Genomic DNA, 20,497 nt, shown 5'->3' on the forward strand with positions numbered 1-20,497 from the left:
TGCCTAATTATTTTATTCTAGGCAACAGTAACATCTAAGGTACTGTTCTAGAGTTTAGTTTTATCTTTTAGTCTGCCTATTAGTCTTAGGATAGTAGGCTGACAAGAGAATCCTTTATGTGCTAAGGTAGTAACAAAAACTATCCTAGTACTTTAAGTTTATTATTAGCCCTTAATTAAAGACAATGTTCTTTAGAACTCTATAAAGGCAAACAACTTCTCTTAACTAAACCTTTACTAGGTCTAAAGCCTCCTAATTAGCTCTAGCTAGCACGTAGTGGGCCATCTTAGTAAGACAGTCCACTATCACAAGAATTGCATTATATACTGACCCTAAGTATTTACAAGGGGGCAGCTGCGTTATGAAATCCATTGTGACATCCTGCTAGGGCCCATCAGGCGGTGGCAAAGGGTGAAGGAGCCCATATGGGCGGTGTTGTGGAGCCACTAATCGTCTGCACCTCAGGCAGTCATTACAGTACGCCTCTACGTCCTTCCTAAGCCCTTTCTAATTATATTAACGCATAATCTTTTTAAGCGTCTTTTTCACACTAAAGTGGCCCGCTAATAGGCTGTTGTGGCACTCCCAGAACGCTTCTGCCTTCTCTTAGCCGGCTCCTCAGGTGATCTTTAAGCGCCGGTTGCATCCGATTCTCCCCTGGCGTTTCGCTTCGACACCATTACGTAGGAATGTTGCCCTCAAGCGGTATGCTGGCTTGTAGAGCGATTCGAATGTAAAGATGGGATAGTAAGTAGCACAGATAGCACTGAGAGCAAGCTTTCAGAGAAAGATAGAAGTGTATTGTAAGAGAGACGAATCGCTGCTAAGCTTTGCTTGTCAGGATTCATGCTTATATACAAAGCACAGGTCATACAACCTCCAAACAGGTTAGGTAAGGCCATACTAGCCTGTTCTAGGACATCTGGCCTTACAGTCTTAGTCTAACGCGTAATCTGCCTTTGTCTCTTAGTCTCTGATTTTGACAGTCATTTGGAGAAAATGCCTCTCTTTCAAGAATTTCCGTCATCCGGAGCAATTATGCCGACTGACGCCGTGTGGGAAGGGTTTTAGATCAACCGAGTCGCCGTTTTCCCAAAGCAATGGATCCTCACACTACGCGATGAGTCGACAACTCCATTTCAACTGATCCTCAGCCTGTATATTCTGTATGCTGGGAACCGCTCGTGGGCCTTCCTTCAACAGATGGTGCTGCGTTCAGCCGTTCCAAAGTTACCAGATTCTTGCGAAGAGCGATGCAACGTTCCGCTTTCAGAAGTTGGGCCAACTAGTGAGGATGTAGACCATCCTCCGCCGTCAGCCCAAGAATCTGGAAGTGATGTTAATGTCAAAGACATTTCTCCCAAAGAAGCCATGGAAGCTTACTGGGGGGTAAGGTCGAATAAGCCGAGGATTAGGGCAATGCAAAGATATGGAGCAACGGTCCGCAGAAATCTTGCCATCTCAGCTTTCTTCGTTTGCGTCTTCACGCTCATTCTAGCACCCTTGATCTTTTATCTTGCATCAGAAGGTGGCAACAAGAATCCTTTGGTCGTATCAAAGCGGAACCGTAGTTGCGGCCAAGGTCTCTACACCGACGCGGTTCCAGCCACAAAACACTACCTTGACTGTCTAGAAACAAAGGGCTGTAAAATGGACATACTTGGCCAACTATTTCCGGAAACAATCGTTTCGGACAGTGATTGTCCTTTTCCATCAAACATCTGTATCAAGGGCCAGAAGAGTGTTCGTTTGGAGCATAAACTACTACCTCGAGATATTGGATACAACTCCCCATCTCGGATATCATTCAATCATGCTCTCACCTGCTCTCCGATCAACCTCGATCCCTTTACCAAGTGGCCGACTATCAAATTGAACGACCTGGCCGGTTGTCCTAAATTGGGATTTCTTGCGTTTATCAATACGAGACACGAAAGGTATAATTTTAGCATTGCAGGACAATACGTCGACACCATCTGCACTCTGAATGGTCCAAACAAGTTTTCCTCCAATTATTCCGGGTGGAAGGGTCAAAACAAGGATCGCATATACCGACAGGGCATGGGGCTTCATCCAATACCCTCTAAAATACCACTGGATCGTGATGAGCATCGCCTGATCTCACCCCATCTCTACCGAGCTAATGGCACGTCCTTTGTCACGCTCTTCTACGCAGGTCCCACTAGATTTACAGCAGGTGGAACGGAAGACCCCATTGAGGACCCGATATTCAGCGCACATCGGGTCGCTCCTGGTGATTGGCCTTCTTCTTTGTACCCTGATCGGGAAGCCACGGCTCTCGCTTGCGTAGAACAATTTCGCTTCTGCAATCCACAAGGAAATTGCTCAACCTGGACTGGAATCAACGATGATGATCTTTTTACTTGCGACAAAGGTTTCCCTACAGGATTGGAATGCATACCTCGCTTTCGGACGGATTGGCACGACAGCACAAACCCTATAACCGAAGATCTGTTCTTGATGGCACACATACTCTTCTTTCGGAGCTCCGTGCAGCGGTACCTAAAAGAGAATCCGAGGTTCCTCAAAGCCAAGGGTCAGGGTCAACGGGAGGTCTGGGTGGATCGGACCTCGCAGTGGAAGATCGAAGTACAGGCCTGGTTCGAAGCTTCGTTCGTACGGGCTCGCACGGTGCTGTACAACATTATCACTCGGGATGAGTTCAGTTATGGCACGGAGTGGTGGGACTTATTTCTTTTTTATGCGATCCATCACAATAAGGCATTGTGCCAAAGCCTGCTTTTCCGAAGTCCGAAACACACCAATTACAATGTTTTCGGCCTAATGACAACTCTTCTACCTATATCAATCCCAGTGTTCTGGGATGTGTATAGAAAGAGGTCTACAGTGTTGGGGGCAATAGTGAAGGGGTACAATTGGATTGCCTGTGCTGCGAAGTTGACATACAACGTATTATCGTTAGTCGTGCGGTGGATAGTGAGTCAGTTCCGGTAGCACATACCGTGCATGTGCACCAAATGCGCCCATTCGGCAGATGCGCCAACAAAATGCCTCAATATTTACAACCTCACAACTCCACCAATATGGCACCAATTAACGACGCAATTGCAGAAATAGAATCGCTTGGACCAAGCGGAAGTTAGTCTTATAGAAAAACTACAAAGAAATATGGCGCTATGCGCTTAACGTTAATTAGAAATTACCAGGGTCTTACATAGCTAATAGAAGGGCAGTGTTAAGATTCCTTGGCTTGGACTAGCGTAGTGCTCGAAGACCTTTGGAAAGTACAAGGGGTGATTAGTAAGGAAGGTTGGGTTGGTTCTCGGGGAAGGATGACTAAGAAGGTTCACAACGGGTGGTGATACTCAGATAGTATAAAGTAGATTATCTACCAGGAGTATCGGGTAACCAATGTATTGAGCGGTAGATAACAAGGTAGAATAAGATGGTCCTTAGGGGTCCATCGTGAGGCTCTATATACATAAGGATGGGGTACTTTGCTCCCACTGCTCTCTTCGGATCAGCAGGGTGTACAGAGCAGTCCGCTCCGTTGCTCTGTTGGATCTCTTAAGATGGTGAGGCATGCAGAGCGCTAAGCCGTATTGTTTAGAAAGTAACTTGTGTCTTAGGTGATTACAGAGTATTCTCCTTTGGTTGGTTAGTCATATCAGGGCTGGCGCCAGTGGCCGTAACATTAGTAGGACATGATTGGATCCCAATAGCCCTAGCAGCAGAGGATTAAGGACGGAAAGGCCCAGTAGGGCCTCGGCAGCTAAGTCACGTGCGTTATCATGCACAAGCTCGAAGGCAAGTAGAATTCTTGAGTCGTCTCCCCCGTCAGCAAGGTGCCACTGGAGGGCTGAAGTGGAGAACGGTCCGCATTGACGCGATACCCTGGATAAGCGTTGTCAAGGATAGCCTCCAGCGCCGTGTACTTAGCCGTATTCACCAGTTTCAGTCCTTGATGGGTATTTTGATCAATCTCAGGGCGATACCCTGTCTCCGATTGAGCGTGAACGACTCGACCAGCGGCTTCCCTGCCTCAGTGAAGGAGGTAGACAGTCCAAAGCGAACACTGGATGACAAGACGAAGAGCTTGCACCTAATACATCCACGCTCTGTACTGCTCACTCTTCAAAATAATTAGCATAAAAATGCAGGCTAGACTCATTCGGATCTCAGACGACGCCTTGGATACCAAGGAAATTACGGCTGGCTTCATTCGCTTCCCGTAGAGGTTAAAGGGTATATACAAACCCCTTCTCTAGCACTGAAAATTTCCATTTTACATACCACTCCCATTTTCTGAGGGCTAAAAAGCTTGTGCTTATCGGTCACGTGGGTTTTCGGAGGAATCAAAGGCGAGAGAGAGCAGTGCTGGCGAGAGATCGATCCGATTCGTGGATCGATCCGAATCCACGCTATCCTGAATCTAGATTAGATCCTTAAATTAATTTATAGTCTTAGCTAAAAATTTGCTTCTCTATTAACAAAACAACTTTAAAAGTCTTATATAATAGAATTTTATAAATTAAGCTTAACTCTAGTGCCTAAAAATAAGGGCAGTAACATTAGAAACTTTGTATAACTACTAATGTCTAATAAACCTACTAAATAAAACAGCTGTCTTCTTTAATACTACAATTTTTATAATTATAACTACACTTTAAAAGTTATTATAAACTTTTAAAGGCACTTAAAATCTAACTACTAAGTTTTAGTAAAAAGTACTTTTTCTTTTATATAACAAGCAGGTGCTATTAAACTCTAAGAGCTATAAAACTGCGCAAAACCTTATATAAAAAAAGATATATAGAATGCTGCGTTTAGAGCCTATCTAAATAAAGATATTATTTAAAAGGCTTTTATATAACTAATTATTTAACAGTGTTTTACTCTTTTAGTTATTAGATTATTATTTTTTAAGCTTTTATATAAGCATTAAATCTTATTACTAAAAAGGCTATTTTAGTTTTACACTTTACTATTTATATAGTAATCTAAAGCTATTAGTATAAAAAGAAGCTTATTCTTTAGCGTAAGATTTAAATAGTAACTTTAAAAATTAATATTATACTTAATCTCTAGACTTTTTTAAACTAAATTCTATTTATTATAATTACTAGACACTTTATATAAAGTTTAGATAATACTATTACTAAACACCTTCTTACTTTATAACTAGTTTTAGGCTATTTTAGTAAAGAACAGTTCTCTGTACTTTATACAGTACTTAAGAAGTAAAATACTACAACAGTTTATAAATAATCTGTAAAAGCAAAGCTTGCTTAGAGAAATAGTTAGTACATTAAGGTAGGTTATTTAGGTTAAAGAATAGTTATAGCATAATGCTTAGCAAATTAGTATTAGACAGGTAATAGACACATCATAATAATATTTAACTATAGCATGTAACTAATTACAGCCTGTAACTAAGCGTAGCTAATACTAATCTCTAACACACTAATATAGCTAATACTAATTATTAACACACTAATATAGCTAATGCTAATCCCTAACACACTAATATAGCTAAAAAAGTAGAATAAACATAACTAACTATAATTTAAATATGTTTTATATAACATATACTAGAGTAAACTACATGTAAATTAATATAAAAATGTAGGTATATTAAGTATACATTATTTTAAAAAAGAATAACGTACTTTATAGGCGAGTCGCTCACACACCTGAGTCGCTTACTTTTGCCAAGACCCCACCCTAACAAACTCTATTATAGCCCATAACAACCCGCTCTGGCACTATATAGTACAGTATAGCTTAGAATATTATTTAGATACTACTTCTGCTTCTTGCTTACACATTTGCGCGTTATGCCTAGTCTAATTGCACTGTCTGCAGCGCCTTTAGGATAGTGTTACAATCCTTGCTTCGGGAAGCACTCGGGTCTTATGATGTTCCTAGGGGGGAAGTAGGACGGATAGTAGGGGCCAATCCGGTAGGGTGTACAGTCCTACGTACAGGCTATTAGGCTAATAGAGGGAGGGAGAGTGACTAGATTATAGTTTACCCTATGTATAGCAGTAGAGAGGCTAGAGTTAAACAGTCCTATTAGACAGAGTTAAAGGTATATATAGTGTAAGATATATAAATAGTATTACAGCTTTTTAAAAAGCTAAATGCTACTTAGTTTATATAATAAATAAACTAAATGTTAAACACACTTTTTAAAGGTTGTTTAATATAGGAACTATATACATGTGTAGGGGACACTAAGGCAAGCTAGATAAGCCTACATAAGCCTACTAAGTAGGGCTTGCTAAGCTTTTCTAGACTTATAAAATTTATGTCTTATTCTCCTATTAGACAACACATTCTTCTATAATCTTAGGTAGCTGTGCTACCTCTGCGTCCTCTGCTTAGTCTGTAAGCAAGTCCCGCTCTAACTGTACTATATTGTAGAGCATCCTAGGTGGAGTTACGCTAGTCTAACTGTAGACTGTAACACGCTGCCCCTTCTTCCTAGCAGCGTTCTTACTGCTTTGCTTACACAACTGTGTTAGTAAGAGCTTATTTATAATGTTAGTGCTCTTTTACTAAAAAGCATTTCTAATATTTATTTTTTTTATGCTAAATAGCTTACTAGTTTTATTTATTTTACTATCTTTATGTTATTTATTATTTTAACTTTTTTTACTAGATAAAAATAAGGCCTTATAGTACTTACTAATTTTTAAAGTTATTTTATGTGTTAACTTTATCCTTAGATAAGTGCGTTAAGTGTGTAAAAAAAAATAGTAAATGCAACACTTTTATTTTTAATGTTGTGTAGGATTATTTAGAAAAAAAGAGAAAAACACTTTTTTAAAAAGTAGTTACTATAAAGGCTTAAAAGTAAAACTTTAATAATAAAATGTTATATTAGGTTTAGAAAACTTTAGAGGCAAAGGCTAGAAAGTATTCTAAGTAGAATTATATTTAAAAGTTATTAAATTTATTAGAAGCTTATTATATAAAGTACTTAAAAAAAAACTTATTTTTCTTAAATAAAATAAAAGCTTTTAAGGCTAAAGTAAAGAGCTATTTCTTTTTTTAACTATTATTTACTAGGACTTATCTCTAAAGGCTGCTGCTATTTAGTAATAATGTAGCTGTTTCTTTTAATATAGGTGCTTTATTACTTAGCTAGTTTCTTTTAGATAAGCTTAAAGGTACTTTTATACTAATAGCTACATATTCTTTAAATTCTTAGCTAGTTTTTATATATTTTTACTAGTAAGCTACTTTTTTTATTTTACTAAAAATTCTTTTTAGTTTTTTTAATTACTAATAATATGTTTAACTTTATATTTTACTTCTTTGTCCTTTTATTTTTAAGTAGATAAGGGGACTTCTTTAAGTGCTTTTTCTAGTCTAGAGATGTAGAACTATAGGTGTATTTTTATATGCAGGGGAAGCTTAAGCTTATAGTTATTCTATTAGGTCTAAAGGACTTTATATAGTCTTATTTTTTTTTCTACTAGCTTTCTAGAAGGTCTAGGTATCTTAAGGTTTTTAGTGTTAAGATACATATAGTCTTCTAGGTAAATTTCTAGTCCTAGTTGTTATAATTTATTTGCATACTTTTCTATTATTACTTTACTAGATTTTGCTTTAACAGCTAACTTTTTATGTATTTAATGTAGGTCTGTTAGCTAATTTATTAATTTTTATAAGTCTGTAAGTTAACTTCTATGTAATATAAAGTATAAGTTATATTTAAAATTAGCTTTATATAGTGTTTCTTTTATTATAGCTAATTCTATGTTATTAATTACTAGTTACGCTATTAGAAGCTATTCTAGCTAGTTATTTTAAGTATAGAAAATGTACTTTTTTAAATATTTTTTTATTTCTACATTTACTCTTTTAGTCTGTCTGTCTGTTTGTAGGTAGTAGGCTATTAATAGCTTATATGCTATGCTAAAGTGCTGCATTACTACTTTTTAAAAACTACTAGTAAATAGCTTATCTTAGTTAGAGATAATAATCTTAGGGCATTTATATACTAATATTATATTTTACTTTAATTTATAAATAAATTTCTTAGCTGTTATTATTTTTTTTAAGGGCTAAGTATATAAATACTTAGTAGTTTTGTCTAGAGCTACTGTAATTATATTATACATCCTGTCTGTTCTTAGTTCTTTAGATAGGGGTAATCTTGTAATAAAGTCTATTATAATTATTATTTATAGTAGCTTTAGTGCCTTAATTAGTTAGAGATATCTATAGGCCTTATGCCTTCTTAGGTTATTTTTATTACAGGTATTGCATTCTTTAAGCACCTCTATGCATAGTTACTTTACCTTTAGTATTTATTATAGTATAGCAGCCCTTAGCTTCTTCTAAAGGGTGCCTATTTTTAGATGTTTAAACATTAGAGATTTATAATATTCTTAGATTAAGTTCTTTTATTCTTACTTACTAGCTATAAGCATGTAAAATTCTTTTATAAGTTAGAGTTTATTATAAACCTATTCTTTATTAGTTTTTTTAAAAAGTGTAAACTTTTTAGTTTCTTTCTTTTTTTTATTAAAGTAGTCTAGTCTTTAGCTAAGAGTGTTAGCCTACTAGTTTTATGCTCTAGGCATGTGTTTAATAATATAGTTAAACTATGTAAGTTTTATTACTTATTTTATGTGCATTAGTAATAGTTTCTTTACTAACAAAAACATAACTAAGTTTACATAGTTAGTTATAATATTAAATAGCTTTACTATTTTATATAGCTTTATAGCCTATACTTTTACAGCATTTAATATTGCTTTTAGCTCTTTATTAAGTATACTATAGCCTGCTTTAGAACCTAAGAACTTGGCAGAGTAGTACGCAACTAGGTGCTATTTTCTGTCTTTCTACTTTTAGTATAACGCAGCTTTACTAGCTCTAAGAGATGCGTCTATGTAGATCTTTATTTCTAATTATAAGTTATACATTTTTAATACTAGTTTGTCTATTATAGCTTATTTTAGTGTTATAAATACTTTATTTATTTTTAAGGTCTAGATAAACTTTACTATTACTTACTTCTTAGTTATAGTGTTTGTTAATAGTATAGTAATTTTTAAGTAGTTCTTAATTATTTATTTAACATAACTTAATAGTTTTAGGAATTCTTTTACTTTCTTAACTATCTAGAGTTCTAGCTACTCTAGTACTTTTTGTACTTTAGCTAGGTTAATTTTTATTTCTTTTTTATTAATTATAAATCCTAAGTATTTTATTTTAGTAATATAAAACTTACATTTAGAGAGCTGTAGGTAAAGTCTATACTTTCTAAGCTATTCTAAAACTTTTTATACCTTCTATATGTAGTCTTCTAGGGTATCCTTTAAATAAATAAGGATGTTATTTAAATATACTAGAGTAAAGACATCTAGATAAAGGTTAAGAGCTATATTAATAATTTACTAAAACATTACTAAAGTGTTTATTAGGCTAAACAGCATTACTAATAATTTATAAAGCTCTTATAAGGTTCTAAATGCTGTAAGCTACTTATCTTTTTTTTATATTTTTATTTTATTAAATCTGTCTTATATGTTAAACTTTATAAAGTACTAGGTTTCTCTTAGTTAGTTTATAATGTCTTATATAATTAGTAAAGAAAACTAATTTTAGATTATGTTATTATTTAAAGTCCTATAGTTTTAATAAACTTATATTTTTTCTTTTTTCTTTTTTACAAAGACTACTGCTAAGGCTATAGGACTGTAACTTTTTTAGATATAGCTTTATGCTAACATCTTATTAACATATTCCTGCAAAGCCTTCTTTTGTGCCCTAGTTAGAGGGCAGAGCCTATGCGTTTTTAGGTTGTAATTTTTTATTAAGTTAATAGTATAGTTCTAAGGCTAGTGTAGTAGTAGTTCTTTAGAGTCTTCTAGTGTTTTAAACATGTCTTTGTAGTTTTTATATTTAGGCAGAATTTAACTTTTTTTTTAGACTTATATAACACTAATCTACTTTATGTTCTTATTTACTTTAATTTTTTTATAAAAAACTTTTTTAAGTTTTTTTTTTATTATTTTTATTACTTAAGCTTTTAGCTTTTAGTAGGGGAATTTTTAGAGTTTTCTTTTCTTAGAGTAGTAACTGCTACCTTGCTTAGCTTGTTTGTAGACTAGGCATCTATTATTATAGCATGCTAACTAGGTTATGCGTGCGTGGTTGTTAGGGGTTTCTATAGTTATAGTTCTCTAATTAATTATAAAATTATAAGTTCTAAGCTAGTTATAGCTTAAAATTACATTATATTTACTTTTTAGTTTAAGTATGTTTATAAATTTTTAATTTTTTATGTTAGAGGTTTTAAAGTTTTTTTTATAAGTTTCTAAGTTAATCTATCCTCTACTATACTTAATTAATAATGTGTTAGTAAGGGTTACTTTAAATAAGTTTTTTTTTATGTAGAATAGTATACTTTACTTATCTACCTAATTTTTATCTATAGTAGTAAAGGTGTACCTGCTATCTATAAGGGCTAATCTAGGCTATCCTTTATATGTAAAGGTGGTTGTTAGGCTGTGTTCTGCCTCTTACTCTACTATAATTACTATAGATATGTTATGTTTAACTTCTTTATTAAAAAAGGGATAGAAATTAATGTTTTATAAGTTATTATTAAACTTATTTTTTTTTTTTTATAAATTTAATGTTTTTAATTATAGTAGTTAGCTGCTTTACATTTATAATCCTTAACTAAATAATATAATGTTAGGTAGTCTTTTTTTTTTACTACTTTTTACTAAAAGTAGTAGAACTTATAATTTTCTTATTTATTACACTTTATTTATAGTTCTTGCTTGTAAGGGGGAGCTGTCTAATAAGTGTAATAATTTATAGTTTTGTAGGCTAAGGCTGTTCCTTGCTATAGGCAACTGTTGTAGTTCTTTTTCTATGTAGGCTACTATCCTACTTAATGTTTATTATCCTAGTGTTTAACGCAGTGTCACGGTATCCTCCCCGGATCCCAGACATAACCGTATTGGACGCGTACTAGAGTATTATTAGTGCACGTCTGACATGAACACAACACAACATAGACATGAACTTAAGCACAAACTGCCTTAACACTAACTAAACCTAGAATAGGCTTAATTTATACCTAAAGCGCTTAGACTTTTAAGCTAAGTATTTAATTACTAATTTCCTTCTAAACTTTCCTGTTCTTTACATAACATCTTGTACCTACTATAATACCTTATATAGTAATTAAACTAGACCTCTGTAAAGCTTTATAACCTTACTTATGCATAATTATAACATTATGTTATGTTAAAACTATAGCTAAGAATAGCCTCTAAATCTAATCTAATAAGCTTAGTACTTACACAACTCTAAGCTATTAGAGTAAGCTAAGAAGCCTTCTAAGAAGCGCTTGCTCTATAAAAAAGCTACTACATTATAAGCTTTAAAGCTTTTTAAAAGGACTTTAAAAAATAGCTTTACACTATTAAGCAGTCTGTTTCTGCCTTAACTTCTGTTATAGTAGTAAGAACTAAGAACTTACTAGCCTTAAAGCCTACCTAGAAGTCTAGAGATGGCTTAACTCCCTCCTACCTAACACTGCTTACAACCTATAACTCCTCTAACCTAGTAATAAAATCTAACTAACTTCCTAATCCCCTACTGTTTAACAGAAAATAAAAAGACCTACCTTCCTTTCTACATAAGCTCTAATACAAACTTAAAGAAAACGCAGACTAATTCCCCTCTAAACGCTCCTAGTTACTATATGCTTACTTTTAACTTAACTATAACATAACAGCCTTAATTAACTTACTAATAAATAAGAATATTGTTAACTTAGACTAATTTATAGCGTTCCTGTAAGCAACTTATAGAGACCTAAATAAAAAGTTAATAGCCCTAAGTTGCCTAAACACTCTATAATAAAAAAGAAAAAGCTTTACCTTACACTTTACTAAGTTCTGCTAACTTGCATCTAATACAGGCCTAAATAAGATAGGTCTAATTACAGCTTTATGTAACTCCCTCTTAACTAAACTGCAACGCGCTATAGTAGAAGAACCCCTTCTAAACAACCTTAACGCGTATGCGAACTTAATTGCTACCTATAATAATAACATAAGGTTCCTCCCTGTACAAGCCTTAATACACCCCTAAACTAGCGCAGTTGCAAATAAGGACCCTAATATAATAAAAATTAATTTAAATTATGCTCTAGTTAGTTCTAGAAAGTGTAAAGATTATAGAAAAAAAAGTTAATGTTTTAAGTGCAGTAAGCATAGTTATATCTTCTAAAACTGCTCTATTCCCCTTCTTTAAGTCTACGCAAGTAGCGCTGCTAGTATTTATTAAAGATTTTTACTGTTCTAATCTTATTTCTGCAAGGGCTTTAACTTATATTTAAGCCTTAATCCTCCTTGCCACTCTTAACGTAGCCGCAGCTATAGCAGTAGGAGCCTGCAAAAAGGCTTGTCCTAGGGCTAAGTCGCCCCCTAGGACTAATTTAACACTAGATCTCTGCTAACCTATAGGCTAAGTTCTCTACTAATAACTAGAAGTACTAAGTTAATATTTCTATATGTTTATAATAAAAAACTATATTAGCCCTAATATAGGCTTTTATTAACTTAGGAGTAAATAGTATAGGTTACATTAACAGAGAACTAGCGTGTAAACTAAATCTCTAATTAACACTGCTTACCTAAATAATTTACTTAACTAAATTTAATAGAAAATAACTTAAAGAAGGTTCTATCTCTTGTACTATAACTATTATAATTACCTACTAACACTATAAGAAGCAGATTAAACTTTATGTAATAAACATAAAATGTTATAACTTAATTCTAGGACAACTATAGCTGTATTAGCACAAAGTTGCCTTTAATTACTAAGAGTAAGTTTTAAACTTTAACTTTTTTTAATGCTAAGATGTATGCTTACACTTACATCTAAACAACACCTAAATAGCACTTAATATAAAAGGTCTCTAGACCTACTCTTTAATAACCTAGAGAAGAACTACCTAAGTAAGGCTAACAAGCTAGGCCTTTTACTAAGATAAGCTATGTAAAATAATTTAACAACTGCCTAAACCTAAAGAAAAAAAAGCCTTTAAGGAACCTTTACCTACTTAATTTAGACACAAACTAGGACTTAAACAGCAGATAGACATCTGCCACATAGAACCTGCCCTGTTTGTGACCCTAGCTTAACAACTAGATTATAAAATCTACGCAGTTATAATTTCTAATATAGACTAAGCTTTAGCTCCCTAAAAACACACTAACCTAAGGACAATAGTCTCTTAAGACTACTATAACCTGTTGTATGTCTTCTTTTAAGATAAGTTTAATAAGCTTCTAATATAATGTCTGTATAATTACTAGATAACCCTTAAGCCTAGTAAACAACCTAGTTATAGGCCACTATATAGGATGTTACTAAATAAATTAAAAGTGCTTTAAAAATACCTTAACAAGAACCTAGAGAAAGGGTTTATTTAAGCTAGCTCTTTACTAGTAGTGTTACCTATACTATTTATAAAGAAACCTAGGGGTAGGCTTTAATTCTATGTTAACTACTAAGAACTAAACACTGTTACTATTAAAAACTAATACTTAATTTCTTTTTTATAGAAAACTCTAAGCTAACTAAGTAAAGCAAAGTATTTTATAAAGTTAGATATTATTACTGCCTTTAACAAGCTAAGAATAGCAAAGAGTAATAAGTGGCTAACAGTGTTTTAGACCTAATATAGACTATTTAAGTATCTAGTGATGCCCTTTAGCTTAGCTAACGCGCCTAGTACTTTTTAACATTTTGTAAACAACTTACTCTAACCCTACCTAGACGTGTTCTGCACTATGTATATTAATAATATTCTAATCTACAGCAATAGCCTTTTAGAGCACAAACAGCATGTACGCCTAGTGCTAAAGGCTATAGAAGAAGCAGGTCTGTAACTTAACATAAATAAATGTAAGTTCTACTAATTAAAGGTTATGTATTTAGAATATGTAATCTCTACAGATGGCATCTAAATAGACCCTATTAAGGTTTAGACTGTGCTAGATTAGTAATACCTAAAGAATGTAAAAGATGTTTAAGCCTTTATAAGATTTGCTAACTTTTACTAATAATTTATTAACAACTTCTTACAGCTAGTAAGCCCTATAATTACACTTACTAAGAAAGAGGTTTAATTTAACTTTAACTTAAATTACTAACAGTCTTTTAACTAGCTAAAAAAAGCCTTTACTAAAGCCCTAATACTCTGCTACTTTAACTCTAAACTACTAATACTTATAGAAGCTAATGCCTTAGACTACGTAGTAGCAGGAGTTCTCTCCTAGACTAAGCTAGATAGGACTATTAGGCCTATTACATACTTCTTAAAAAGAATAAGTCCTGCAGAAGGTAATTATAAGATTTATAATAAGAAATTACTTGCTATAGTACACTACTTTAAACAATAGCAACCTAAACTAGAAGGTGCAGCGCATCTAATACAGGTTCTATCTAACTACAAGAACTTATAGTACTTTGCAACTATAAAATAACTTAGCTACTAATAAGCCTGTTAGTCTAAATACCTGTCCTGTTTTAATTTTAAGATTACTTATTATCCTAGTTAAGACAGAGGGAAACTAGATGCTCTTATAAGGCAATTCTAAAACGTCCCTGCTTAGAAAGAAGCGTAAAAGGCTTAACACTAAACTCTACTCTAACTTAAGCTATTTTTAGACCTTAACTTAAATAAAACAGATTAGATAATTAATTAGATTATTACTAATAAGTATCTAAATAATAAATTTATCTAAGAAACCTTAGACCTGCTCTAAAACAGCGCTAGTTAGTTAAAGAAAGTAACACTAGCTAACTATAAAAACTAAAATAGTAAGCTATATTACTATAACTAACTTATAATCTCTAATTCTAACAAACTAAGAATTAAACTACTCTAAATTATACACAACTTGCCTGTTAGAGGACACCTAGGCAGAGGAAAGACTCTTAACCTACTACAGAGAGAGTACTACTGGCCCCGCATGTTCTATACTGTACGCTAATATGTATTATGTTACTATACTTGCTGTAAAGTAAAGGCCTCTTAAAAAAAGTATAATAGCCTGCTTAAACTGCTTCTAATCTTTAAATAAGCTTAGAAAGACATATTAATTAATTTTGTTATAAACCTACCTCTATCTAAAGGGTACATAAATATTATAGTAGTTGTTAATTACTTAACTAAGTATTAACACCTAATACTATGTTCCTCTATAACTGCCTCTAATATAGCCTAGTTATTCTACTAATACATATAAGTTTACTATAGCCTGCCTAACATAATTATATTAGACAGAGGTACGCAGTTTGTCTTAGCCTTTTAGGACAAACTCTATAAACAGCTCTAAATTGTCCCCTATCTATCTACAGCTTTTTACCTAGAGACTAACAGCTAGACTAAAAATGTAAATGCTGTAATAAAATAAGTCCTATAAGTGTACATAAACTACTAGTAGAATAACTAGGTAAAATAGTTAGCTATAGCACAGTTTAAAGCTAATAACACAATATCTAAATTAACATAAGTATCTCTGTTCTTAGCAAACTATAAATACTACCCCTAAATAGAATTTAAACTACTTATAAATACCCCCTAACTAACTTATTAATCTATATAAGTAACAGATGTAAATAGACTTATTAATAAGATCTAAAATATATCTAAATACATTTATAAAAAGCTTACATAGGCTTAAGCTCTTTAACAAAAGTACGTAAACTAATCCTAAACCCCCGCCCCTGCGTATGCAGCTAGCAAGAAGGTCTAGCTAGACACTAGAAATATCTAAATAAACTAATAATTAAAGAAACTTAATTAGAAGAACCTTAGCCTCTTTACAGTAGCCTATATAGTCTTATTGCACGCTTACTAATTAATCCTACCTAACAGCATGAAGATACACCCTGTGTTCCACGTATTGTTGCTGCGCTAAGCAGCCTCTAAATCTGACTATCTACCTAGACAGCTAAACCTGCTACCTAAACCTGTTATTATAAACAATAAACTAGAATATATTATAGAAGATGTTAAACAGATCTAGTTTAATAAGAAGAAATGTACCTATAAATACTTTATAAAATAGACTAGATACAACAAACTGTTGTAGGAACCTGCAGAAGCCCTGTAAGAGAACTCTGTAGTAACCTAATTCCACGCCTAATACCTATCTAAACTAAACCTGTACTCTAACAAAGACAACTTAATGCTAGAACTACTAATGTAAAGGATTCCCTTCCTAATAAGAGAGGGGGTACTGTCACAGTATCCTCCCTAGATCCTAGACATAACTATATTAGACGCGTACTAGAGTATTATTAGTGCACGTCTAACACAAACACAACATAACATAGACATAAACTTAAGCATAAACTGCCTTAACACTAACTAAACCTAGAACAGGCTTAATTTATACCTAAAGCGCTTAGACTTCTAAGCTAAGTATTTAATTACTAATTTTCTCCTAAACTTTCCTGTTCCTTACACAACGTCTTGTACCTACCATGATACCTCACGTAGTAATTGAACTAGACCTCCGCGAAGCTCTATAACCTTACTCGTGCATAATTGTGACACGCAGTATTGTTGTGTACACTAGTACTAGGGGTATAGATAATTGTTAGGTCTATGTAACATGTTAAGGGGACTCTTCTAGGTTTACTAAGGATATTCTTTTGTTTGTACTAGCTATACAGGGTGCTCTTTCTATTAGCACTTGCTTGTGCTATAGGTGCTGCTTCTGCAGAGAACACATTGTCTGTAATTTTGTTATACTACAAGAGCTTTTCTAAAGATTGCTAGGCTTAGAAGCAGTGTCTTAGGTTTTTTAGGCGCTAGTTATAGTACTTTAAACTTAGCAGGTTTACCTAGCTATTCTAGCTTTTAATCTTTAATTTTAGTAAAGAATTACTATTACTTTTTTTTATTTATAATATTGTATTTAACTTTAGCTATTTTTTATATAATATTAAATGTTAAGTAGTTGTTACTAATATTTATTTAATAAAGTAAGACTATATAATTACTTAAGTAGTTATATAGTAACCTACACTTCTAGCACTTACATCTCTAAAACTGTTAGGAAAGCTCTTTTACTAAAGTACTAAGAGTCTAGTCTTAGAAAGGAAAATGTTTTTCTTTTTTCTAAACATTTATAATATATTCTTAGATCTAAGTCTCTTCTTTGTATTTCTTAAAAATTATAAAGTCTTATAATACTGTATTAAAGCTACTAAAGTTTTAAATAACTACTTTCTAATATGCTTTAAAGTAGTTATTTAAAAAGTAGTTTTCTTTGCATTACTAGTAAAGTCTATTATTTAGTTTTTTTTATATTTCTTTATCTATAAGGCTATATTTAGCAGTAATAGCTTTTATTATTATAGTAGTATTTTTATTTTCTCTCTTCTAAAAGTTTAGGCAGTTTTAGTAAAAGTGTCCTACTTTTTTATAGTTTAGGTAGGCCTTATTCTCTAGCTATTTTTATTATTTCTTTATTAAAAGTAGCTTATTATGTTCTAGAACTTAGCTTTTTTTAAAGAGGGGGCTTTATATATGCTTTATATAACTAAAGTCTATTAGCTTTTTATTATATTATAAAAGCTTTTTTTTTTTAGAGATAAATTTTAGCTTTTAAAAGGTTTCTTTTAATTTTTTTTTTTTTACATTCTTTATAATAGTTATTATAGGTTGTTACTTTCTTAATGTAGTTTTTAAGAGTAGTTAGTTAGTTTATATATATAAACTTGTTTTTTACTTTATTATTTAGTCTATTATAAAACATGTAGCATAGGGCTTTCTAGTTATTCTATCTGCAGATGGCTATTTGTTCTCTAAAATGTGCTGTATAGTTCTAGACTAGTCTGCTGCCCTGCTTTATATTATTTAGTTAGTTAGCTATAATTTTTTTTTTATCTAAAGTTTTATAGATAGCTAATAAAGCTACCTTAAAACTTTTAACACTACTAAATACTTTTTTTATTTTAGAATTAAGTAGAGTGCTGTTAGCTCTAAAGTTTATTTAGTTATTAGTGTAAAGTTAAAACTAGATTATAAAAGGGCCTTTTAAGTGTAATTCTATCTAGGAGATTATTTTTACATTAGTCTAAAATGCTTCTTTATTATATTACATATAAAGGTAGCATTTAGTAAAGAATAGTTAGAGGTTCTTTAATAAACTTTTAAAAGGCTTTAAAAAGGCTAGTTTTAAAGCCTTTTTAGCTATAACACTTACTTTATTAGTTAAGATATTTTAAACTTTAGCTAGTTTTACTTATAGTTTATGTATCTAATAGGCTTAAGTAGTTGCTTTATAAAAGTTAACTAAAAGTAGAAGATTTTATAAGCTTATAGTTTTTTAGTAAAAGTTAGCTATTTTTTACTTAAGTTTTAATAAGTTGCTAACTTTATTACTAATTTACTAAAGTTTTTTAATGTTGTTCTAGATAAAGTTAATCTGTTCTACTAGAACAGCTTTACTTTAGGTAAGAACTTCTATAGATTCTAATAGCATAGTGTAGGCTATGTTAGAATCTAAGTTATGTTAAGAAGTTACTATACTTTTTAGAAAGGGTAGTGTTTAATGTTATAATCTTTACTTTAGAAAGCACTTAGGTCTTATAATGTTCCTAAGGGGGAAGTAGGACAGATAGTAGGGGCTAATCTAGTAGGGTGTACAGTCCTATGTACAGGCTATTAGGCTAATAAAGGGAGGGAGAGTGACTAGATTATAGTTTGCCCTATATGCAGCAGTAAAAAGGCTAGAGTTAAACAGTCCTATTAAATAAAGTTAGAGGTATATATAGTGTAAGATATATAAATAGTATTACAGCTCTTTAAAAAGCTAAATGCTACTTAGTCTATGTAATAAATAAACTAAACATTAAACACACTTTCTAAAGGTTATTTAATATAGGAACTATATACATGTGTAGAGGACACTAAGGTGAGCTAGATAAGCCTACATAAGCCTGCTAAGCAGGGCTTGCTAAGCTCCTCTAGACTTGTAGGATTTGTGTCCTATCCTCCTATTAGACAACGCATTCTTCCATAATCTTAGGTAGCCGTGCTACCTCCGCGTCCTCCGCTTGGTCTGTAAGCGAGTCCCGCTCCAACCGTACTATATTGTGGAGCATCCTGGGTGGAGTTACGCTGGTCCAACCGTAGACTGTAACAGATAGCTTACCTACTTTAGCTTGCACCTGCTTCTTTGCCTTCTTCCTATTACTGCGCGCTCTAAACTCCTTTAGAGCTGTTAAGCGTAGGCTTTTTTAAATTATTAAGGTCTCTTCTACCTTAATCTACTTTCTTTTATGTAATTTATGTTGTGTGGTAGCCTTATTAGCTACTTAAAGCTTAGTAATTTCCTGTTACACTAACACTAGCTTATACATAATTATTGCTGCCCCCTTTAAAACCTTCTTAAACGCCTTAACTATAAAAGTTAGTAAACTATTTATATGCTTTTAAATCTTTATCTTTATAAGCATTAATTATAACTTAAGTTCTAAGGTATTACTTAGGGTTTATAACTACTAGGGCTTATTATATATAGGTAGTAGTAGTAATAGAGTGCGTAACTTTACATTAAGGCTTATTATAACTTGTTATAGGTTAAAAGAAACTAATCTAGCGCCTTAGAACCCTTCTTAGATATTACTAAAAGTAATTATAGTATTATAGGCTACTTTAAAGCATAGTAGGAACTTTATTTTTATAATATAGGTAATTTAGTTGTGTATAAGGTTTTTAGCTTAGCGCCTATATGCCTTCTTTAAAGGAGTAAAACAACCTACATTAAGTAGCTATAAAAAGTGTAATAAGTAAAAAGGCATATAAATAGTAATAATTTTATTATTCTTATAGTATTACTAGAAATAAAGTAAGTTGTAGCTTTTATAGCTGTTAATAACTAGCAGACAGTAGCTGCTAACAGTACACTTTTTTATATGCGCGTTAAAGTGCTTTAACTAGTCTAAACTAAGCTAATTAGTAGTCTAGCTGCGCTTAGAGATTATAATAACCTAATCTTAGAGTAGATTTTCCTTCTTATACTAGTTTAAAAAGTAGTTGCCACCTTAAAAGATAATAAAAGGCAAAATAGCTTACTTTTTAGCATTAATGCCCTAGATAGCTGTTGTCTACTCCTAGTTGCCTAGCTAGACTGCTTTTAGCTGTCTTTGTCTCTCTAAACCTATAACAACTGCTTTAGTAGATATCTAGCCTATTATAAACCTTATTTTGTTAAAGTTGTACATGTTGTTATTCTAGATGCTATACTTAGCTTTAATATTCTTTATAAAGTTAAACTAGCTTTAAATTACTATAAGATCTTTATAAAAGGCTCTTTTATAGTTATACTTACACTTAAACTTTACTTTAAGCTCTAGGTAACACTTAATAAATATATTAAGCTAGTTTATGCTAATATAGCCTATATTACGCTTAGCGCGTAAAGAATTAGCTATATTA

At 32.3% G+C, this 20,497-nt stretch overlaps 1 protein-coding gene across 1 annotated transcript; it reads left to right on the top strand.

Annotated features, from left to right (window-relative positions):
* Positions 1-846: 846 nt before the first annotated feature.
* Positions 847-3,079, top strand: BDR25DRAFT_362021 (uncharacterized protein; the record flags this gene model as incomplete). The annotated part of the gene is made up of 4 exons (XM_033696529.1): positions 847-892; positions 971-1,053; positions 1,099-2,939; positions 2,968-3,079. 4 exons carry the CDS (start codon positions 847-849, stop codon positions 3,077-3,079), a joined length of 2,082 nt encoding a protein of 693 aa, XP_033540939.1.
* Positions 3,080-20,497: the final 17,418 nt, after the last annotated feature.

This window comes from Lindgomyces ingoldianus (genome assembly GCF_010093535.1).
Source record: "Lindgomyces ingoldianus strain ATCC 200398 unplaced genomic scaffold BDR25scaffold_49, whole genome shotgun sequence".
In the NCBI taxonomy this organism is placed as follows: Eukaryota; Fungi; Ascomycota; class Dothideomycetes; order Pleosporales; family Lindgomycetaceae; genus Lindgomyces; species Lindgomyces ingoldianus.